Source organism: Staurois parvus, unplaced genomic scaffold (genome assembly GCF_062004578.1).
Source record: "Staurois parvus isolate SC_StPar_1 unplaced genomic scaffold, SC_StPar_1.0 ptg000376l, whole genome shotgun sequence".
Classification (NCBI taxonomy): domain Eukaryota; kingdom Metazoa; phylum Chordata; class Amphibia; order Anura; family Ranidae; genus Staurois; species Staurois parvus.
The window spans coordinates 3,183,812-3,208,295 of record NW_028318172.1 but is presented as its reverse complement, the minus strand read 5'-3'; the positions used below and the strand labels follow the sequence as shown (position 1 = coordinate 3,208,295).

The following is a 24,484-nucleotide window of genomic DNA, read 5'->3' as shown; positions in this document are numbered from 1 at the left end:
GGGAGACCGTACAATTACAATACATTTCAGTACAGAAGGAGTAGGAGGGCCCTGCTCATGGAGCTTACAATCTAAAGGTTGCTTGTTAATGCATACGGTGGTTACCTGGACAGTGGCATTAAGTCAGGAGTGAGGTGGGTGGCTATCTGTTCACGGAATGGAAACTGTCAGTTATTCCAAAGGCTAGACTAGGCATGGAAAGCTTCATGAGGTATAGAGTTAGGAGGTTTGAGGATGGGAAGAATGCTCAGGTCACAAAAGCAAGGGAAGGAAATGAGCAAGTAGAGAAAATCTCAGCAAATCATTTAGGCTGAAAATAGACATTTGTGCTGTGGTTTGGTGCAGTAATGTACTTTAAATAAATGAGCACATTGCAGTGCCATTCATTTTGAATGGCATCTCAGCACAATAAAGCAATAGAGCTCAACTACACATGCATTGCAGAGCATTTGTGGTGCACCGTGTTGCCAAAAATGGTCCAAGTCCTTTTGTTGCTTGACATTTTGGTGTATTGCCTTAACACAATGTACAGAATGCATGCATGCAAAAACAGATAAATTGTGCATGCAATAAAGTAATGCATCAGGATGCCAAGGTGTGATTGGGCCCTTAGGCAAGGGGAATGCAAGGCAAACATTGTCAACACATTGGAAAAGGGGTTAAACTCTATCTAAGTAGTCTTTCATCTGATGGGATATGGGCAGGGCTTATGGAAAAACATTGCCTGAAGGAACCTTCTGCCTTCTCCCACTTCTGTTTTGTGTTAACTGTGGGATGGAAAGCAAGCATATAAAATATAAAAGTCACATAAAAAATGTAAATTGACTTTAGAATAATAACTCAATAAGAATGTTCAGTGGAACTCTGCTTATCTATACCTCCTTCAAACTATAAAAATGTGAAATGCTATAGTCATATGTAGTTGGAAACTTTCTGAAGTTTAATTTGAGTTTAATAAATACAATCACAATAATTAATTCACACAGTTGCTGCATCCACTGAAAACTCTATAAATAATACAAAACAAAATCCTCACAGGCGTTTGTGCAAATTCTGATAACCCTTGTGTATGGTAATACATTCATGATATATATCAGCAGTAGGCATGTATGTATGTACATACACATACCCAGTTGTTCCCAAATCTACAATGTAATCCTTGTCTGTTAGCAATCACTTTTCATTCAGTGCTGCAAACCGTCCCATGTCACAGGATCCAGCAGAGTACATTATAGTTGTATGCTGTGATTAATGTTCTCCCAGAAAGGTACTCGTTTCTCCTGGGGGTGGCTAAAACTGGAAATTCTTCTGCCAAACAGATGAGCTGATCATTTGTTAAAGTCTGCACCACACTGTCATATCTTACACTTTGTACATCCCTTGTCCTCATAGTGATGCAAGACAATATTTTGTGTTATGTAATCAGCCCCACAGTTACCCTTATAAAGAACAATAAAGGGATCACCAAGGATCAGTATGACAGCAATCTTGCAGTTGCCTTGTTAGGGAGGCCATAACACTGTAGTCCTGCAAATTTGTTATATGGCAATTACTGCATCACTGAGTCCTGCAGTTGTCTTCAGACGATTCCTAGTGAAATATACCATAGCATAGTTCTATAGCAATTCTAGAATTCTTGCCAGCAAAGGCAAATACTAGGTCAAATCTGTCTTGAGGTGATTTTTGGAGAGGGGTAGGATATCACAGAGTCATAACGTTCAAATAAAGTATCCAAATAGGGGATATGTCGTCAGAGAGTCCTGCAGTGACTTGAAACTGTGTCCCTGGGAATATCAAAATATTTCAAATTCCCTTTCTCTCATCTCTAATAGCTCCATGTACCCACAGGCTCCTCAGAGTTGTACTTCTCATCTTCTTCCTGGCTGTGATCTGCAAGTGAAGCAGGAGAAGATTGGTGTAGTATTATTCACTTTAAGGTCATTGGAAAGGACAAGGTGCACTCTTTACGTCTGCAGGAAAAGAGATTTAACCTCCACATATGGAAAGGCTTATTCACAGAAAGAGGTGTGAAAATGTGGATGGACTAGTTTTGGCCAGCTCAGTAGATTGTTCTATTAAAAGAGCTGGATGCATGAGAAAGATAACATTTTAACATAAGGTGGTGTGCTGCATACTGCATACATTTGGAAGATACCTACCATGGCACTCATTACAGCAAATTCCATCTGATTTTCCTCTAGCCTTGCATTCGGGGTCACTGCATTTCCATTTCTGTTTGTTACATTGAGGAACACCATCCTGTCAAGATATAAGTGGTTGTATTATGTCATTGTGGACACAATAACTGTAAGGCAGTTTGCTATATTCTGACATTTTAGCGGAATGATACTTTATCATTTTTGCTCATTGTTTTGCCTGAACTCACACATTTTCTACTATTTCTACTTACCACACAAACACAGGTCAAACACTTCACCACTCCATGCATTGGAAGTTTCGGGTGCCACCGCTCATTGTTAGAATACAAATGACCCATCACTTTGCAATGCCGTGGTTCATCAGACTGCATTCTGTCTGCCAGCCCCAAGGGGTTTTGCTCTTCTTCTGTAAGGGAGAAAGGTATATTAGTCTTATAGGTAAAGAAGGTGAGAATATATTATATTTCAACTGCATCTCCTAGAATGTTTCTGATAGCTTGGAAGTGTTAAAGCCTCTATAAGGTATTAACTACTGACTGTGTTCCCACAGGGGAGATTTACCTTCACCTCCTATGAGGTAACGGTAGCAGAAAATGTGGAGAACCTCTCAGAAGTTTATTGCTGCCTGTGTCCATGTTTGGGGGGGTTCTGCTCCATTCCTGAGTGATCACTAGGACAGAAAATGAGGGTCAATCTCTCTAGCGGAGACGCAGACAACAATAAAAATCCTTCTCCACTGCATCCAAACCTTTGGCTGACATTGGACTTCGCAACCATATGAGTATACCATTACTAGTCCCAGTGCTAGAAGTCAAGGACTACCTCAATATATTTTACATGTTCATGTAATGCGAAAACTCTAACCTATTGTCCTTTTATAAATCTTACTTAAAAATGGCTTTAAGGTTTGTCTCTGCTATGTGCCACTTTCTCTCACCTGGACACTTCTTGCAGCAGTCCATTGGGTTGGCACGGATGGGATTAGCACAAGTAAGTCGTGGGCAGTTCTTTCTCACGCAATGCAGGTCTGGGAGGTCAGGTGAGGAATTCTAATAATGAAAGGGATGGGTGAGTGGATTATATCAATTTACAAGTAAATACATGCATAAAGGACATATGCTGGCCATAGACAGGTCGAAAAGCAGACGATTTTTTGGCTGAAAAAAATCGTCCGATTTTCGTACCGTTAGTGGGTTAATTGGTCGGCCTTTTTTTGGGTTTTTGCACATTTTTTTTATCGGTCATGTTGGAAAATTTGCGGCCGATTTTGGCGATCGGCCGATTTTCCCAGCAATGATGGGCAAATTGGCAGATCGTTTTACCAACAAAAAATCTGCGCATGAGCCGTGACCTGCAAGAAGAAGAAGAAAAAAAAAGAAGAAGAAGAAAAAGAAGAGGAAGAAAAAGTAGAAAAAGAAGAAGAAGAAAACAAAGAAGAAGAAGGAGGAGGAGAAGAAGAAGCAGAAGAGAAGAAAAAGAAGAAGAAGAAGAAATTTTATTCTGCTAAAGTGAATCGATCATAGGCATGGAAAACACCTGAATCCTTCATAAGAACTGGAAGTCCAGTCCGCTATTATATTTTATATGAAAAAGTCTTGCAGATGCAACAAATGTATCCATTTGTATCCAAATAAAAACATCTGTATCCAAATAAAAACATTGTAATCCAAATAATGTATTTGTATTGCTGTCACATTGTATGGTGTGCTCCCCTGTCTCTGCAAGGGACAGAAGTTTTGGGGTTAATGCCGGCCATAGACAGGTCGAAAATTGGCTGATTTTTTTTAACGGTGGTAACGTCGGCCGATCGAATGACCGATTTTTCGTTTTGTTTGTTTTTTAAATCGTCCGATGTTCGACCCGTCTATGGCCTGCTTTAGACAGGGTAAAGAATCGAGGAAATCTTACCTTGCAGGTGCAAGTTGCACAAAGGACTAGACCAAAAGGTTCAACCACTGGATGCCAATGTGTACCAGCTGCCCTCCAAAACCCATTAAAATAACACCCTGCAAAAGAGTAGTAGAATTATTTACATACAAAATTAACTAAGTATCCTCGATGAGGATGGTAAAAACATTGAAAAATGGAAAGCTTTCCAAATTTTTCTTACCATCAGCCTGAGGTCTTACAGGCTTTTTCACATCCAGGTTTTCTTTCTTTTCTGAAAACAAAGCCAAATATTGGTATAAAGGGGGAAAAAATGAGAAATAACTTTATATGAATTGTGATAGGTAAAATATATTTTGTTCCCAACTAGTTTGCTACAGTATTACAACAATCCAGGTATTTTTTAAAAACTCTGTATCTGGATTACAGCCCTGAGTCTGAATTATCTGTGTTTTTCCAATAACCCCAAAAATCCATCTCATTGACTCAAAAATGCCTTTTGAACAACTTACCCTCACACACTGGACAGCAGTGGTCAGGTAACTGGACAGGCTGAGTACAGTTCAGAGGCTGGCACACAATAGGATCACAGATCACAGTGCGTTTCTAAAAGAGACATTGAAAACAGAAACTCAACAGAATAAATAATGGAACACAATAAAGAACCTCACAGTGATTTAAAACACACTCAATCAACATCTCTTGCCTTTTATTCCTAGACCACTTTGTGTTATTTACTGTATGCATAGATATACAATGCATAATTATACAGCTGATCTGAAATAAGGAATACACAGCAATTAGGAATACCTAAATGGAGGATACTGCAACAATGAAAACTTAAAACAATAATAAACCCCCCCCCCCTTTTAAAGCATTTGCAGCTGCCGATTTTATCACTTGTATGAGCATACAAGTATGCAGCTTCTTTATCTTTTAATATTTGCCTATATTCCAGTTTAAGCTGGTGTCCTGTTTCAGGGTGGCTCCTTTCTCTTGCAGCTTACTATAGAGCCATCTTTTGCTCTATACAGTGTGTGCATGAATGGAAAAACACAACTCCATAGCGGAGGAGGGCAAGGCACTCCCCTGTTTCCACTCACTTCCATTCTCCAAGCTAACAGACTGGCTCCAGACTGCACTGTCTACTCTTTCTTGTGAAGACTGGAAGCTCAGGGAAGCCACACTGAGAGAGCAGGAACCAGCAGCATTGTAACCAACTGTAAACAAGCAAGTCCTTGGGTAACAATTAGTTTACTGGAAAATGTTTAGTTTATTGTGCTTCATGTGCTGAGCAAAAACCCCTGATGGTTTATTACTACTTAACTAAATTCTCATTTGTTAGCGGATGTTTGAATGCAAACGAGTTGATTTACTAAAAGGTTTGAGAATCTTCAATAAAACTGTAGCTGTGTTTACTGTGAATACCCAATCATATGCAGATAAAAAAAGCAGGAATTTGCCTTTCATACGACTGGATAATTAAAGTGAAAGCACACTTAATTTATTGGATGATGATTCTAATCTCCATTAGTAAATCAGCCTCAAGCTGTAATTTCTGATATTTTCCATCGTTTTCAATGAGATCATACACAGACACAAAAAACAATGGTTCTTTTTGAATACATATTTATATCTGTATGGTCCTCCCATGCTCTAGGTCCCCTATTAGTTTATACTAAAAAGCTGCTAGCACCTTACCATATACCTGATGGAAAATGACAAGTTGAAGACTAATTGGTGCTGCACTATCTCTAGGTGATAAATAAACTCCTGTGAAGTTAATACCCCACACAGTGTACAAACTTGTAAATAAAGATACATGAACCAAAAATTATTGAATAGAATGAACATGAAAACATCCAAATTGTGGATAATAGTGAATACCACCCAAACGTAAAAAGGTGTAACCTAGGTACACTCCTAGAAATAAAATAGGTGACTAAAAAGGTCTTCTTTTTGAATGCATATCACAGTGTTTTCTGCTCCTTGTCTTGTCTTTTGGGGATTTTGTATGTATAAAATCTTTGAAAACTATACATAAAGAATATATAAAACACAGTGGTTCTTAGCCTGTTATAAGTTGGGACACACCACAACAAAACACTTGTGGATGGCATCAGTCAACACATCACCTGCAGACTGTAATATGTTGGAAAACAGTGTTATAGACCTTTAAATGCCATCATCCTAATGTAGCAGTTATCTATAATACATAGTCGTATCAGCATACTATAGTAGCATAGCAGTTTCATGTAGCAGAATAATGAACAAATAAACAGAGCAAATTAAATATTTGCTTTGGACCAAGATTCTTCTGTTTGCATATTTCTTTCCTTTCTGCAAACTGAACTTCGGCTTCGACTATATGTATGTTAGATGTCATGGCCCTGTAGACAGTCACATGGAAGCAGTAATTGCTTATGTTTAATGTATGTCAGATGCTTTGGCTAACTTAAGTGTCAGAGCTATTATAGCTCAGTACACAAAAGCTAAGCTGTTACAGATGACATGACTTGCTACTAATACTTTGACATAGATAAATAACATCACATACACAAATTAAACTGCATGCTGCTTGTTGCAAGTATTTCTAGAAGTTGCTGATTGCAAAACAAATTTAAATGGATGGCATGCTTTTTTTTCTGTAACTGATTGCAAAATCATATAACCCTCTTGTACAGACGAATTTCACACGTTAGCCTTGAAATCCTTCTATTCTACAACACATTGGGGTGGATTTATTAAAGGCAAATAGACTGTTCACTTTGCACGTGCAGTTGCACTTATTTTACCCAGAGCTTAGTAAATTAGGGGAAATTCTGCTGATTTCCATCATCCAATCATGTGCGAGCAGAAATTCAGTTTTCTTTATTTTTCTTGCATCTGATTGGGTATTCTTTACAAAGTTAAGCTTTATCACATTCACTAAAATCTGGGGAATTGAGGACAACTGCACTTGTAAAGTTCACAGTCTATTTGCCTTTAGTAATTCAACCCTATAGTGTGACACTAGGGTTTAGCGTTGTTGTTAACCGATAATAACTGATACCCTGTGGGCTCTTTACCTGCACACTTCACTATGTGATTTCCTATAGGTTGGAAAATCTCCTTACCTGACAACTGCATACTGTGCACTTCTTGTCATAGTCAGGGGTCCATCTAGATCCATGAGCCCTTAGCTTTCCTTCAAAATGACAAGACCTGGAGTCCTTTCCAAGATCTTCTGAGTGACGCTGGCTGCTCTTCTCAACTGATTCACGCTCAAAGTCCTCTGGAGACAGTGGTGTACTTCCCGATTCACAGCTGTTTGGAATATGTACCTGTTAGAATTGGAATCAGGAAGAAGTATATACGGTTAGTGTTCATCGAATTTAGTTATAATATCACTGTATGAGCTCACAATCTAGATCTAACATCGAGAAATCTGTAATGGAGTATTTTAAAACAAACCATGCATTATAAGTCCATCGTACTTACTCGACCCCGAATCTCTCCACGCGGATTAAGCTTTGTGCTGACTTGGATGAATGCATTGCCCTGGTTGAGGTGGCTGAACAGTTCAAGATCAAGGTCCTTTACACTACCCTGAGCCTGTTTAACATTAGAGAAAAATAGTCTGTCATTCATGCTCAATATTACGATTAAAGTTAATAGAATATATTCCAGCCCAAACTGGATAGAAAAGGAAAGGGTATATAACCTCTGTCAGATGTTTAATGCTATCCCTGTTGAGGAGATTTATGCATTAGATTTTAAATGCTGTCTTTGTTCCCACAGAGAGGATTTCTGAGGTTCTTCAGCATCTGTCACAAGGATGTGAGGAGGAATCTCCCTCATGGGGACACAGACAGTATTAAAGTCCTGATAAGGGTTTTTAACCCTTCCCCATTCTGCTAGAACATGTCTTTTATTTCTGCTTGCATCCCTTGTGGGAAATAGACTGGAAGTGGTGAGATTTTCTTTCTGTTCTAGCAAATCTTCCAAACAGGGACACAAACAGCAATAAAAAGCTTCCACGCGCCTATCTAAAATGAAAGAAAAAGAAAGGCTCATGAAGTTGAGATTTAATATACTGTAAAACAAAATTAATATAGCCAAAATACTTTTTTTAGGTAGGTAATAAGTTTTTAATGTAACACTGTAGAGCAATTGCATGACATGTTTAATGTATGCAGATGACGTGTCTCACACTGTTACGTTCGTAATATACAGTAATGCAGGTAACATATATAGCTGTGTCATTCAATTTGAAAGGCACCCCAATGCACTAAGGCAATGCACCTGCATTATAGTGTGCTACAAGGCGCAGCATTACACAAAAGTGTGTTCTGATGTATTGGGAAGAAAGGGTCATGTGTTTTTTTTTAAGTACCTTATGGTGGCACCCTAAGGGCTACCTTAATGGATAAGTTAACTTATGCACAAAACAAAAATAAATGCATATTTTTTTGCTGGTACAAAATGTGCATTTAATATTTTTTGTATTAGGAGCCTCTAAAGCATTGCACCAGCGATTAGCAGAGGGCTGAGAATGAATGACGCGGCCGTGTGGGCAGAGCCCTGCACTGCCACACTGTTTTTGAAGAGTGACAGGTAGTACAGGGAACTTCTCCCCATACCGCTGTCGTAGGGGTGGGGCAACTGGCAAAGACTGCATGATCGGCAACATATTACATGTTCCACCTTAAAAATGGGTGGAACATGTAACATGTTCCCAAAGGTAAACTTATCCTTTAAGGCAACCCAACCAACATTAATGTGTGACAATAACTACCTTAATGCATATGTGTAAGAGGGCCCTGTGTCACTAGTCTCTAAACTCACCTCTGATCCATAGAAGCCTTTCAGCAGCCTCTTGTGACCATTTGAGCTGTCACTGACTTCACCTAGTTCAGCAAAGCCATGCAGATGTGCATTCAGTGCTGCATCCTCTGCACGCCCCAGACCAGTCACCACAATCTGATAGTGCAGGTGGCAGTGTTCATCCAGAGACACCCAGGCATGACCAGCTGATCCTGTCTTCAGGGGTGGTGACACATACTGACCAGCCAGGGGGATTGGAAGATCTAAAAATATAAACAGATGTGGAGAGTGTTCAGCAAATAGTTCCAAAAAGGACAGAAAGTATGATTCTCATTAGGAGAATCAGCCAGCAAAGAGTTACACAAGACTGATTCCCAGTCATGAGCCACCTCCCTTTGTGAGGAGCAGGGAATATGAAACTTTTGTGAGCCAGGAGGGTGGGAAAAGCATGAAAACTGCAAGATTGACACAGAGGGAAGAAAGAGGGAAATACTAAGCAGAATGCTTTTTAAGAGCAGGATAAATAGACACATTTAGATGGTTTGCATCCCACAAGATTGTCCCTAATGTACAGAATTTCTGGTAGATCACACAACCTCAAAGCCACCTTCCACAGATTTTATTGTCTTACTGAATTTACATGAATAGATGGCATAGATATACAGATATGCAGTTAAAAAGATGTATGAAAGAAATATATATACACATACAGTCACCACACTTACTCTCATGTCTGGCCCACATCCCACTATATAGTAAAGGTGTGATTTGTCCTCTCAGTTCTCCTTCCTGGAAATCTTTGGTGGCTACATTAAGGAAAAGTTCACTCTGAAGTAACATGTGCAGATCCCGGGCATTTGCTCCTGTCCACAACCCACAAGCCTGATCACAAGAAGTAAACAAATGATGGATTTAGTATAATTTGTAGATGTGCTACTCTTCTATGAACTTCACATTCAATACATTGAAAAAAAGAATGTGTCCAGTGCATTTGACTATCAACTTTCAGTGGCGTTACTACTCAAAACTGATAGTTGTTACGGGTTAAAGCATAACAATAAGCTCTGCTATTATTAGTTCCCAACCTTATGGATATTTTGATACAAATTGTGCCTTTACATATAGATTCTATAATGTAAAAAATCAATCTTCTGATTGGCTTCTTTTCAAAATCTAGTTACAGATATTAAAAAGTCTTACGGCAAACGAAGCTTCCCATTACCAATAAATTCCTGAGACACAGCTAATCTGGTATCCTTTTGCAGACATGTATCCTGACTCACTAGTTCGAAATCACTCAGATATTGCCACCAGCTGTGCCTAAAACTATTGCAATTCCCTGATTTACTGTGTGTACCACTTCCTAAAGTATGCCCCCAAGTATAATGTTTACCTTCCTTCCTAACACATCCTTTCTAAAATTAATACATTAGGACATTTATAGTTTTACTGGGTTTTATCCCCTGGGACAATCGGTGTCCTTCACAATACATTTAGAAGGCATGCCACAAATATATAGAATGCTTATCTTATATAGAAAATGCTTTTAAGTCCCTTATACTGTAGTATTTTACATGGCCCAGAAGGCATATGTTTTCCTAGGTTTTCCTTGTTGTATTGCCTGCATTTATGAATATAACTGCTGCACCTATTCTTGCTGTAGGCATGCTCAATTGTTGCTGTATTGCTCAGTGCTCCTCAAAAGTACTTCACCCTCCCTGTCTGCATAAAAATGCTGAACTATCCACTTATTTCCATTAGTACTTTAAAAAATAGCTAGCCTGTATTATTTACCACCATGTTTCGTACCTTCCCATCATTGTAATCCTTAGTTAGGTCATACAAAATATTTCTTTTAATCTTTCTTCGAGGTTTGGTCTCCAGTGTCACTGCTGTCACTTCACTCATAATGGCAGCAACCTGAAGCTGTAAGAATAAGTCATAAATTGGAGTGACCACCAGCTAAGGTCAAACATTGTATAAGAACATTGTTACTCAAAAATGTTTTCCTCTACTTCACAGTCTGCATAATGTGAAACCAACATGATCACATTTATACTGTACCTGATACTCCACTGTCCCATTTTCGTTAAGTGTGAAGGTTGCAGAACCTACTGATCCACTTTTTGTTGGGTTCAAGGCATCTCCTCCAGATAAAACACTCTGCAGAGCTGTGACAATAGAAGAGATGCAAACATTTCATAACTGTAGATCAGGATGTTTGTGTGTATTACAGATATCAGTTGTTGATCTTTTTTTACATTTTATTTCTCTCACAATAATTTCACACTCACAACACATTCATATACTTTCACATTCCCTCATGAAAAAAAGATGGATACTTCATGCTATGGCACCTTATAATGAGGAGTAGGCAACATATGATTATCTTAGTCTCTTCCTACTGTTCTTCAATGCAGGAAAAGGCAAAACAAGACTATCAGCAAATGGCTACATGTTCTCACTTGGCTTCTTCGCACCAATAGTTACAAAATTCCCCCAGCTTTCTCAGCATAGGCTTTTTTTATGTATAAGATAATAAAGTTAGGAGCGATTTTGGTTGGCCATAGCTACAATGCTAATGAGGAATAGATATTTAGTTTCAGCCATAATTATAATTCTTGGTACCTGACCAAGGCACACTACTATGTGCTCCATTATTGTAAGGAAGTGACATACATGATTTGTTAAAGATTTGTGATTTATTTATATCTATAGTATACCACCTTACACTGCAACTATGATCCTCTCTCCTGTACAAAACTATAGTACTCACCAGGTCAGAACATGGCTCCGTATATGTTCAAAGTGATCCTTCCATTCCCAATAATAAATGAATTGATTGTATCTATATATATTTACAGTATAGTGCAAGATATGATAGTTCCACTGTAGCCTATATTCCTCCCATGTGATAATCTCACTAATAACATGCAATTTGCTTAAAGTCAATAATAAAGCCTCTTCTTGTGTTTTGTAAACTGTCCCCTTGCTAACAAACTGTTTTCCCTCTGCCCCTCCAGCTGCATCACCTCAAAATCACAGGCACATGTACTGTTAGTTCCAGCTAACCCTCTCCGAGCAATGGCCAACTCCACAGAGCCTGTCTATGCACTCTTCTAGAGAAGTATGTATGCAGCTAGAGCTGCTGACATGGATAACAGATTATTCAAAATAACTGCACTTTCATGGGTTCCATGTAATCAACATGACTGAGAGCCTGGCCCAACTTTCAGGATGTCTTGCTCAGAGAAAGATAGTAGTACCTTTATGTAAGATACTCTTGCTTGATGGACATGGGAATTGGCTTGCAACCATTTTAGTGCACAGGCAAGCTATCCATGGTATAACCAGCGGAAGATCTGGCAGCATATTTTTGAAAAGATGAACATAAAGAGTTGCTTTATATTGGAAATCTAACCAAGCCTTTTTCAGGTTGATTTAGAAGTAGATCACATTTTTACTGCTTCTTGAGTTCCTCAATGGAGAAAGTTTCCTTCACTTCCTGCATTGGTTATACCTTTCTGGGTATATGTCTCTATTGGGGAAATCTTTCCAATAGAGACAGAGACTGCAATATAAAACTAACAGAGGTTCTAACCTTTTTATAATCTAATAAAGGTGTTTTATTGCTGTCTGTTTCCCCACTGGCAAGACATTCCCCCACTTCATGTCTCACCAATATGCAGGCGTTGAGAGAAAACCTCCCCAGTAAGGACCTCAATGACAATTAAAACCTGAGGATAACACTTCCCTATACAATCCAAAGCAACAAAAAAAAGTTTTAACTAGAATTCAGTTTGACTGTATCAGTCAACACCAATTACCTGTACAACTTGGCACACTGGCCTGTTTTTGTCTAAAATGTTTTACTTACTGTCACATGACTTCCTGACTGTAATAATGCCTGAGATGCGCTGTCCATGCCTTCCCTCGGTCTGCACTGCAATCTTCAACTGTCCCTGGCCAAGCCATTGCATCTCTCGGCTGGAGAGGTCTGGCAAAACCTCTGAAAAATCTGGCTCCTGAAAGGGGCATCAAAAGTGGGTAAATAAATAAAAACAATCATTACATTTAGGATAGAAGGTTATAGAACATTTATTAAAAAATAAGCTACTATGTTGGGTTATAGGACTTTACATAAATTAAACATATAGTATAGTTATATGTCTCCTACCTGTGTGGTAATATTGGCGTAGAGCTCCCTTATAACATGATTGTGATGTACAATTTGCACAGTTATTGGAATCCTTTCTGTCGTGAGAAACAAACACCAGTATATTATAAAGCAACTCCTTTACTTTTTACTTTGTTTTTCATCCTCATCATTGAAAAAATACATTTTCTTTTTTGCTGGTCTGCTTAACTATACAATTGCTATACTAAAAGACGTACATTTGGCAGGTTTCCTACTATTTTCCTTCACTGTTTTTCATAAAATGTAGTTCTAACATTGGTTGTAAGTGATCAGTTTGTTCCCCTGTCACATCCAGATTTTCACAGCACAAGCAGATCCTGATACAGCTCAATAACAGACAGTTTTAACTCTTGAATGAAGAATGTTCTATGTCAGACCTGTAGCACTTGAATAATAACATTCTAACAAACTTTCATTGCACCTGTAGGGTATTGTCTGAACAACTGAGTAAATTCCATAGTGCTGTGGAAAGATTATACAGGTGAAACTCGAAAAATTAGAATATCGTGCAAAAGTTAATTTATTTCAGTAATGCAACTTAATAGGTGAAACTAATATATGAGATAGACTCCTTACATGCAAAGCAAGATAGTTCAAGCTGTGATCTGTCATAATTGTGATGATTATGGCTTACAGCTCATGAAAACCCCAAATCCACAATCTCAGAAAATTAGAATATTGTGAAAAGGTGCAATATTCTAGGCTCAAAGTGTCCCACTCTAATCAGCTAATTAAGCCATAACATCTGCAAAGGGTTCCTGAGCCTTTAAATGGTCTCTCAGTCTGGTTCAGTAGGAATCACAATCATGGGAAAGACTGCTGACCTGACAGTTGTGCAGAAAACCATCACTTACACCCTCCATAAGGAGGGAAAGCCTCAAAAGGTAATTGCAAAAGAAATTGGATGTTTCCAAAGTGCTGTATCAAACCACACTAATAGAAAGTTACGTGGAAGGGAAAAGTGTGGAAGAAAAAGGTGCACAAGCAGCTGGGATGACCGCAGCCTGGAGAGGATTGTCAGGAAAAGGCCATTCAAAAGTGTTGGGAACTTTCACAAGGAGTGGACTGAGGCTGCAGTCAGTGCATCAAGAGACACCACACACAGACGGATCCTGGACATGGGCTTCAAATGTCGTATTCCTCTTGTCAAGCCGCTCCTGAACAACAAACAAAGTCAGAAGCGTCTTACCTGGGCAAAAGAAAAACAGATCTAGTCTGTTGCTCAGTAGTCCAAAGTCCTCTTTTCTGATGAGAGCAACTTTTGCATCTCATTTGGAAACCAAGGACCCAGAGTATGAAGGAAGAATGGAGAGACACACTGCAAGATGCTTGAAGTCCAGTGTGAAGTTATCACAGTGTGTGTTGATTTGAGGAGCCATGTCATCTGCTAGTGTTGGTCCACTGTGCTTCATTAAGTCCAGGGTCAACGCAGCCGTCTACCAGGAGATTTTGGAGCACCCAATGCTTCCTTCCGCAGACAAGCTTTATGGGGATGCTGACTTCATTTTCCAGCAGGACTTGGCACCTGCCCACACTGCCAAAAGCACCAAAACCTGGTTCAATGACCATGGGATTACTGTGCTTGATTGACCAGCAAACTCGTCTGACCTAAACTCCATAGAGAATCTACGGGGCATTGCCAAGAGAAAGATGAGAGACATGAGACTGAACAATGCAGAAGAGCTGAAGGCCGCTATTGAAGCATCCTGGTCTTCCATAACACCTCAGCAGTGCCACAGGCTGATAGCTTCCATGCCACGCCGCATTGAGGCAGTAATTTCTGCAAAAGAGGCCAAAGCCAAGTACTGAGTACATATGCATGCTTATACTTTTCAGAGGTTCAATATTGTTCTATGTACAATCCTTGTTTTATTGATTGCATGTAATATTCTAATTTTCGGAGATTGTGGATTTGGGGGTTTTATGAGCTGTAAACCATAATCATCACAATTATGACAAATCACGGCTTGAACTATCTTGCTTTGCATGTAATGAGTCTATCTCGTATATTAGTTTCACCTTTTAAGTTGCATTACTGAAATAAATGAACTTTTGCATAATATTCTAATTTTTCGCATTTCACCTGTAGTTGTAGATGGCTGTTGTTCACAATGCTTTCTACATATCCCCAAAAATTTTACCTCGTTCTCCTCCTTGTAATCCTCTGAGCATAAGGATAAAGTGCAGATTGTCATCTACATCACTAAGTGTCAGCATGGCAAGACCTCGTTCCAATGCTTCCTCTGTGCTTTCCGGTGTTAGAAGGGCACTAAAAGATTCTGTTGTAAATAATGAAAATATTTCCCTTTGAAAATAGGTTTCACTATTAACATATGTTTTCAGTAATTTATAGTTATTTTGCAGACACGCAACCTGAAAATAAAGCTTTGTGGCGGATAATCTTGCCAGAAATTTCAGGCTCGGAAAGTGCTGTGGTCACCAAAGAAACAAGAATGTGTCCCGAACGGAGAAGGTGCAGAGAAGGGCGAGGAACAGACCTCCATATGCCACAGAGCTAGTAAAAAAAGAAGATAAAGAACTTTTTATTATACAGAATTTATATAGCGCCAACAGTTTGTGCAGTGCTTTACCATCTAAACAGAGACACTAAAGTTACAATACAATAAAATACAAGAGGGTTAGGAGGGCCCTGCTTATAAGAGCTTACAATCTAATAGGGTGGGGCAAATGGTACAAAAGGTAATAACTGGGGGATGAGCTGATGGAAAAGGTAAAAGTCCAGTTATTAGTTGGAAGCAAGATAGGCTTCCCTGAAGAGATGATTTTTTTAAAGCTGGCCAGAGTAGGAGATAGCTGGACAGATTGACGTAGAGAGTTCCACTGGATGAGAGAAGATCGAAGATCTGTTGAAGTCCTGGAGGTAAGCATGGTAGGAGGGGACAAGAGAGCTAGAGAGCAGGAGAGCTTGGGAGGGCTGTAGGAACTTGTAAAATGAGGCAACAAGGATGGAAAACACAAAGTGATAGACACTGCAACATTACTTACTGTGTCACTATTCGGGTACCCCACTCTGTGCACAGGATGTTCAAACAACACAGAGCCATCGGGGTCTGTGAAACGAACTCGAGAAAGACCATGTATCCTAATGACAAAAAAATAACACCAAATGAAATATATAAATATAAGAACAGGTAGAGGACAGCATCTACAAATGCAAAAAAACAGGACTAGGACATGCAGCACAGTAATCTGTAGACTGTATAGCAGTACACAATAGCTCAAACTCAACCAATAAGAGCAAAATCAAAGATTGATTAAAAATAAAATCTATAATTTTTTTTTTTTTTAAGAAAACACCTAAAAAAGAACAAACAATACAAAAATTCAGAAGCAATCCTACCCTTTGTATGTGATGGAGAACAGTAAATTAGAACGCTGCAAATTGAATTTAGCCTTGGCAAGACCACTATTCACTGGGGGCCACACAGGACTGGAAGCAGTCAAAAAGGCAATGTATTCTGTCAAAACAAACATAGACCATGTACATAAACACCACACTGTGCATTTGAACATGTACAAACAAACAGTCACAAGAAAAGATGCAAGTGTACAGAAAATACTTTGCTGGCCAACATTACATGAAGAATGTATCAGAATTTTTTTTCAGATTGTCAAAATTATATTAAATTATATTACCAGTGTCTGAGATTTGAACAAAAAAGGAAATAAAGTGTTAACTGAGCACTGTCAGGATTTGGCACATACCCCTAAGCTTCCCCTCCTTTCTTAATAAGCAAAAGCTGCATTAAAGATGTTTTCAGAAATGCTTTCATAATGTTTTTTTCTCAATGTAGCAAGCTAATGGAAAAATAAAATCTGTTTCTAGTCATTTACACTAAATTTTGTGTTTATACCTGTACGGCTGTCTTCAACACCAACATCATCAGAGCTGACGTAAGAACGGTCATTGTAAAGATCATCATCTTTTTCTTGAAAATATTCAAACTCCTCAAAAATAAATTCTGATTTCTTCGTATGGATGGGTGGAGGAAGAGCTGAATTGAGAAACGAAAAAACAAGTTAAACATGAAAATTTGCAAAAACTTAAACATAACATACGTTTCAAGTCCTATTCACCCTTGTGCGTTATGGCAATGACATATTGTGGGTTTATTTACTAAAGCGGGAGAGTGCAAACTCAGGCTTATTTCTGCATAAAAACCAATTGGCTTCTAACCTCAGTTTGTTCAATTAAGCTTTGGCAATAAAACCTGGAAGCTGATTTGTTTCTATGCAGATGTGAGCCTGATTTTGCACTTTCAAGCTTTAGTACATAAATCCCTATTGTGTGGTAATGCGTGATTTAACACGTTACAAGGAATAGCAAAATGTGAAAAGGGCTTCAGCAGTTTATTATACAGTTGTGTTCAAAATAACAGCAGTCAGACATCACTAACCTGATCAATCACCATTTTTGGTAGAAATTATATTTCTACATGGCAAATCATTTACTAGCAGGTGTAGTAGAGTAATAGAAATCCAACAGACCCAACAGTCATGACATGCATGCTGCTGATTCTGTGTAATTGAATCACTAATTGAAAGGGGTATGTTCAAAATAATAGCAGTGTGGAGTTCTATTAGTGAGGTCATTCATTCTTTGAAAAACAGGTGGCAATTATTGCCTCTATTTAAGGAAGGAAGGCAGCAAATGTTGTACATGCTGGTTACAGTGCATTTCTCTCTGAAATTCTGAGGAAAATGGGTCGTTCCAGACATTGTTCAGAAGAACAGCGTACCTTGATTAAAAAATTGATTGGAGAGGGGAAAACATATAAAGAAGTGCAGAAAATGATAGGCTGCTCAGCTAAAATGATCGCAAATGCTTTAAAATGGCAACCAAAACCTGAAAGACGTGGAAGAAAGTGAAAAACTGCCATTCGAATGGATAGAAGAATAGCCAAAATGGCAAGGACTCAGCCAACAATAAGTTACCTGCGAGTATTGTTACAATTGGAAAATGCCTATGTGAAGCCAAGCTATCTGCAAGAAGCCCCTGCAAAGTCCCACTGCTGAAAAAAAGACGTGCTGAAGAGGTTACAATTTCCCAAAGAGCACATTGACTGGCCTAAAGAAAAGTGGCGCAATATTTTGTGGACTGATGAAAGTAAGATTGTTCTTTTTGGGTCTAGTGGCCAGAGACAGTTTGTCAAAAGACCCCCAAACACTGAATTCAAGCCACAGTACACTGTGAAGACAGTGAAGCATGGTTGCGCAAGCATCATGATATGGGGATGTTTCTCATACTATGCTGTTGGGCCTATTTATCGCATACCAGGGATCGTGGATCAGTTTGAATACATCAGAATACTTGAAGAGGTCATGCTGCCTTATGCTGAAGAGGTCATGCTGCCTTATGCTGAAGAGGAAATGCCCTTGAAATGGGTGTTCCAACAAGACAACGACCCCAAACACACCAGTAAATGTGCAACATCTTGGTTCCAGACCAACAAGATTGACGTTATGGAGTGGCCAGCCCAATCCCCGGATCTTAATCCAATAGAAAACTTGTGAGGTGACATAAAAAAATGCAGTTTCTGAGGCAAAACCAAGAAATAGAAAAGAACTGTGGAATGTAGTCCAATCATCCTGGGCTGGAATACCTGTTCACAGGTGCCAGAAGTTGGTTGACTCCATGCAACACAGATGTACAGCAGTTCTCAGAAACAGTGCTTATACAACTAAATATTCATTAAGTGATTCAAAGGAAAGCAAAATCTTCAAACATTTTTCAGTTTATATAGTGAATGTTTGAGTTTGTAAAGAAGAGTACAAACACTGCTATTTTTTTGAACAGTCTAATATTCACTTTTTTTCAATTTTTTAGAGGAACACAAATTTGATATATTTTTCTTCATGTTTTGATTTGGAATAGAATGTGTAGTGTTCCCAATGCATTTGTGTGTATGGAAATAAAAGCTATTAGAAGGATTTTGAGCTTTATTCACTTTTTTCAACACACTGCTATTATTTTGAACACAACTGTATAAGGCCCTAAGTAGTTTGTGATGTAAAGCTAAAAACTGGCTGAAAATTTGAGTCAAGAGACAGAGTAAAAAGTCATTGATGAATGTTGCAAGGAAATGTGGGGTAGTAGACCATGTTGAAGAAGGGCTAACCAATAATTTAAAAGAATTTAAAAATATCTTACCCTTGGGGCACACTCGGCAGCACTGTCCAGGGATTTCGATAGGATTGGAACAGGTGATTGCAGGACAATGACTCTTGATGCTTTTACAACTGATCTTACCAGATGTTTTTCCCCAATGGCTCCGCTGCTATTAAAAAAAAAGGTAGACATGCCAGAAGTTTTACAGAGGCATTTTTTTCTGCACAATCAAACCACAAATTAAGCTAACAAGTGAAGGAAGATGATTTAAAAAAAAAAAAAATGAGTAATTGACATCCCTGACCTGCATCAGTTATCTGCTGTTTAAAGTGGACCTATTAGTTAATTTGTCTTTAAAGATGTTGGTTCCATGGCTATGTCATCCTAGCCTCAGTTTTTCTCCATAGTAAGTATCTGACCTAGAACAAGCATGCAGGATGAGATCCCAAACTTTTCACACTGCATTGGCTGCAGTTCTGTATATCTCAAGGTATCAAGCCAGGAAGCTGATGGCCGCCTTGAATCCTGCATCTTTAAAAAAAAAAGTCAACTGCCAGATTTCTACTTTTTCAGGCTCACTTTGACCAGGGGTATTAAAGACTACAATGACCAGGAGCATCTTCCTATTGCCTGTCAGTAATTGCCCTCAGACTGAGCCTTGCAATATACAAGACAAAGACTTCCACTTAACATATTACTGCTTACTTCTTCAGTCTTTCCAATTCATTATGCATCTTGTAATTAGCAATCAATCACAACATAGCCAGGATGTTTTCAACTGCTTTCTGAATAGCATTCCCATTTTCTGACTTTTTTCTTTTTTCTTTAAAGGCCACAAGGGCAAGCCATTCAACACATTGTAGAATGCTAAAGAAGTATGGTACAAATCAAAAAATCAATGGCATAAAAACAGTATCCTGTAATAAAGAATTGTGGGAACCTAGCAAACAGTGTTGTGGTGTTTTTGGTACAAAGAAATATATTAATATACAGTAAGCCTAATATTCCTACAGTGTAAAATACAATAATGTGAATTTGTATTATTTTCAAGCATCTTCAAGTTCTCAATTTTTTTTTATTCCATTTCCATATATATATGATTGATGTCTGAAATTAATGTAGGTTCGTTTACCCCAATTCACACTTTTGTCAGGCCCACAGAGCATTCAAACCTGCATGACATTTAAGAGGAAAGTGATGCTTGAAAAAGGCGAGCAGCTGTTGCTAAAGACTCTGACCAAATTCTGACTTTAGTTAGAATGTCATAGTGGAAGGGAGGGATCACCCCTAAATGTCCCTTATAAATATTATATTTTAGCATAATGTTTACTTTACTATTACTTTATTATTATTACTTTATACTATTACAGGAGATTTTTTTCTGTTCATAATTATCTTTCCTTTCCTAATTCTGAAATTGCAAATGCCAGCTTGTTTTTAAAGTAAATGGATCATAAGAGAAATACAATGGTAGGCATTGCTTTCTTCTGATAATGCCAGTTGTCTGGCTTTTATGTAGGCCCCCTGGTTTCAGTTCTTTAAAACACTGAGCTGCAACAAGTATGCAGATCAGGCAATACAGAGAAAAGAAGGAAGTCATTATCTGCAAACCCGTTTCAGGTCAGTGACTCAAAAGGGTCGATTTACTAAAACTGAATATGGTGCAACTGTGTATAGTAACCAATCAAATTCTAGGTTTTATTGTCAAAGCTTAATTTACAAGCTGAAGTCAGAAGCTGATTGGTTACTATGTACAGCTGCACCAGATTTTCTGTCCACTAGTTTTAGTAAAGCTCCCCCAAAATGTTAAAACATGCCAGACAACTAGCATTTAAGACACAATGGTCAGTACATGCAGCCATATTTCTCTTGTGACCGTTGACTATGAAGTTATGGAGTTAATATCTTTAGTAAATGACTCATAATTTTCTGAAAAACCAGCACTTACCGCCTCACAACGGCATGCCACACAGTAGGCTATTCCAAAGGGTTTTCCCAGATCTGGATGCCATGTGTCCCCCAGGGAGTACACCTTATTCCCAAGGTGACAACCTAAAAAATAGATTTGTATAAGGCAGATGAATGCAGGGAAACACATCTTCAAAACAGAAATTATATGAGAAATCTGGTGAAGGAAAAAATACAGAATTCATAGATTAATGCACAGAACTGATCCCTGAAGAATGTGTGCTTCATCTTCACTCTCATCTGAATTATAGAACACTAAACCTGGAGCACTTCCTTATTGCTCATACAGAGGTATGGATTTTGTAAGGGGAATGTCCTCAGGCACATAACCAGAGAAATAACAAAATTGTGTGACATATACATCCCACAAACAGCTGCTAAGCCCTGCATAACCATTGTGTGCCACAAACAGGATCTCACAGTACAATGTGGCCAGGTAGGGCAAGGTCTAACATGGTAAAACTGAGGCATTCCTAAAAGAAAATTTTGCATACCCTAAATAAAGAATTAAAAAAAAGTTTTTTGAGTATGCTGAACATCTAATTATTACATATACCAGTATCTACAATCTTCCACTGTAAAACCCAAACACTAAATATATACTATGAACGATCACAGGATGGGAAGTCAACTTGCAGAAACACTGTATGACAGATCTATTACTTCTCTCCAGCTGTTGTGGAACAAACTTCAGCAGGTATGCCTGACCAAAGAGTTTCTTGGCACTTGCAGTTCCACACCAGCTGGAAAGTCATAGGGAGTATGCCAAAAAAACACCGAAACTGCCAACCACAGGGATTAGGCAATGGGAATGCATAGAAATATGGAGCCTAACGTTTCTGAATGTGAAAAAGATGAATAGCTATGGTTCTGCAAGCCTGATGCTACATTTGCTATATTACAGTGTAATAATACAGTTTTTAAGGAAGAAGGAAAAATCTGACACAAAAGTGCAGAACCCTGAATGTCCGAATGAGACATGACTGAATCGTGTTCTGGCAGCTGAAGCGCTCTGTGCAATGGGGCTGAGTTACATAAACATTCTCTCATAACAACTAATAAGCAATTCTCTTCCTATGAGAGCCATTACTGTGACAAAACATTCCCTAAGTCTGCTCAAAAACCGTATTCACTGCAACTACAGCTCTGCTTCTTATGCTCCAAGGCAGTCACAAAGTGAAAAACAGCCTTACTCCACAGGTCAGAGCTCACTAAATGTATGAGGGGCCAAATTTGACACAATCCCTGAACTAGTGTAAAGCCCTTATAGTCAGGGCAAATGCCACTCTCCTGTGCTGTTCATGAATCATGAGTTGATGCCTGTGCTTCTAGAGGTTCTATGACCCCACAATTACCTCCTGGATCCCATCACAGACAAATCGGTGCTACTGTACTCCACCACTGGTAGATTTGTACCTTTGTCTCCATTACTGAGAGATTCATGCTACTGTACCCCAACACAGACAAATCCGTACCCCCCCCACACACACCACTATCAGTTCCATGCTACTGTACTCCACTACAGATTCATTTGTGCTACTGTACTCCATCACAGACAGATCCATGCTACTGTAACCCACCACTGACAGATATGTGCTACTGTACCCCACCACTGAGAGATTTGTGCTACTCTACCCCATCACAGACAGATCTGTGCTACTGAACTCCACCACTGAGAGATTTGTGCTACTCTACCCCATCACAGACAGATCAGTGCTACTGAACCCCACCGCTGAGAGATTTGTGCTACTCTACCCCATCACAGACAGATCAGTGCTACTGAACCCCACCGCTGAGAATTCTGTGCTATTCTACCTCATCATAGTCAGATCCATGCTACTGTACCGCACCACTGAGAGATTTGTGCTACTCAACCCCATCACAGACAGATCTGTGCTACTCTACCCCACCACTGAGAGATTTGTGGCACCCTACCCCATCACAGACAGATCTGTGCTACTCTACCCCACCACTGAGAGATTTGTGGTACCCTACCCCATCACAGACAGATCTGTGCTACTCTACCCCACCACTGAGAGATTTCTGGTACCCTACCCCATCACAGACAGATCTGTGCTACTCTACCCCACCACTGAGAGATTTCTGGTACCCTACCCCATCACAGACAGATCTGTGCTACTCTACCCCACCACTGAGAGATTTCTGGTACCCTACCCCATCACAGACAGATCTGTGCTACTCTACCCCACCACTGAGAGATTTCTGGTACCCTACCCCATCACAGACAGAACTGTGCTACTCTACCCCACCACTGAGAAATTTCTGGTACCCTACCCCATCACAGATATATTCGTGCTACTCTACCCCACCACTGAGCAATCCATTTTTCTTCCACACTCACACAGTTAAACAGTCTACCAACTGAAAAAGAATGAGCAGCCCAGTTTAGGAATCTGAGTGTTGTTGTCACTCACCTATTTGCGACTTTAACGGCAATGGATCCTGTTCAGGTTTGATTGGAAGTAGAACTTTGCGACGTGAGGCATCAACATCTAGAATCCAGAGCATCAGTAAGAGAAATTGGGCACATGTCGCCTTCATTTTTCCAGTTTGTTGGTGGTGTAGGCTGAAGAAATCCTGTACTTTTCCCTTTTCCAATCCTTAGACCTACTAATTCTCTTCTCCACTGCCTAATGTACTAATGTAAATCCTCTTCTCCACTGCCCTGCCACTGAGTCACTTGTGCCTGAGTAGCACTATGTGGCACTTTGCAACTATGCCTGTTCCCCTGTCACTCTTTTCTCTTGCAGCAGGTCAACCTGATCAGAGGGCACAGTTCAATCTGAAATAGGCACAGTTAGCTGATGCTTCCTCTTATAGCTGAGTTGGTCAAAAGCTGGATTTATAGGCACTGTTAGCAAACAAAGCCCCCCCTCCTCACCCCAGCCTTCTCTCCAATCTTGCCAAAGTATATTGCACTCACTCTGGGAGTTGATGAGTCGCTCAGCAGGGTTTCTGCCTGAGGAAAGTGTCTGTTAACAATATTGAATAGCTCAGCAGGGCACAGCAGGGACTCTGGGCTCCCCCCCAACCTGACACACTCAGACATAGCATCCTGACTCAGCCTAGACCCACCCAAAAGAGGGGAGAGGATGAGCAGAGAGGGGAGAGAGAGAGTGATACACTGAGAGCTAGGAAGAGGTGGGGGAAGAGGATGAGTCCAGAAAGAGCCCTACACAAGCACACGCAGTATAAGAGTTAAAGGGAAGCTTATACTAGGGAATGGAGAAATATCAATTAAAAATATGACCCCAAGTAAAATGATATAATAGTTTAATATCTCATCTTATAGTAGCCTCCTAAATTAGCTGAAAA

At 39.3% G+C, this 24,484-nt stretch overlaps 1 protein-coding gene across 1 annotated transcript; it reads right to left on the bottom strand.

Annotated features, from left to right (window-relative positions):
* Nucleotides 1–919: 919 nt before the first annotated feature.
* CHRD (chordin) lies at nt 920–24,194 on the bottom strand. The gene is made up of 23 exons (XM_089685506.1): nt 23,584–24,194; nt 21,129–21,232; nt 19,223–19,349; nt 16,926–17,066; nt 16,412–16,529; nt 16,057–16,153; nt 15,424–15,565; nt 15,192–15,329; nt 13,030–13,106; nt 12,730–12,877; nt 10,917–11,023; nt 10,662–10,778; nt 9,578–9,734; nt 8,874–9,115; nt 7,527–7,640; nt 7,163–7,369; nt 4,559–4,652; nt 4,270–4,320; nt 4,068–4,165; nt 3,097–3,208; nt 2,411–2,565; nt 2,160–2,259; nt 920–1,890 (listed from the first exon to the last, which is right to left on the bottom strand). The coding sequence occupies exons 1-23, from the start codon at nt 23,708–23,710 to the stop codon at nt 1,826–1,828; spliced, it is 2,838 nt and encodes a 945-aa protein (XP_089541632.1). The 5' UTR covers nt 23,711–24,194; the 3' UTR covers nt 920–1,825.
* Between the last annotated feature and the right edge of the window lie 290 nt (nt 24,195–24,484).

Coding starts and splice junctions, on each gene's coding strand:
- CHRD (XM_089685506.1), bottom strand. CDS start 23,710: ATGAAGGCGACATGTGCCCAATTTCTCTTACTGATGCTCTGGATTCTA. Junction 10,779..10,916: donor ATGGGACAGTGGAGTATCAG/GTACAGTATAAA, acceptor TTATTCTTACAG/CTTCAGGTTGCTGCCATTAT. Junction 9,735..10,661: donor AGGATTACAATGATGGGAAG/GTACGAAACATG, acceptor TCTTGTGATCAG/GCTTGTGGGTTGTGGACAGG.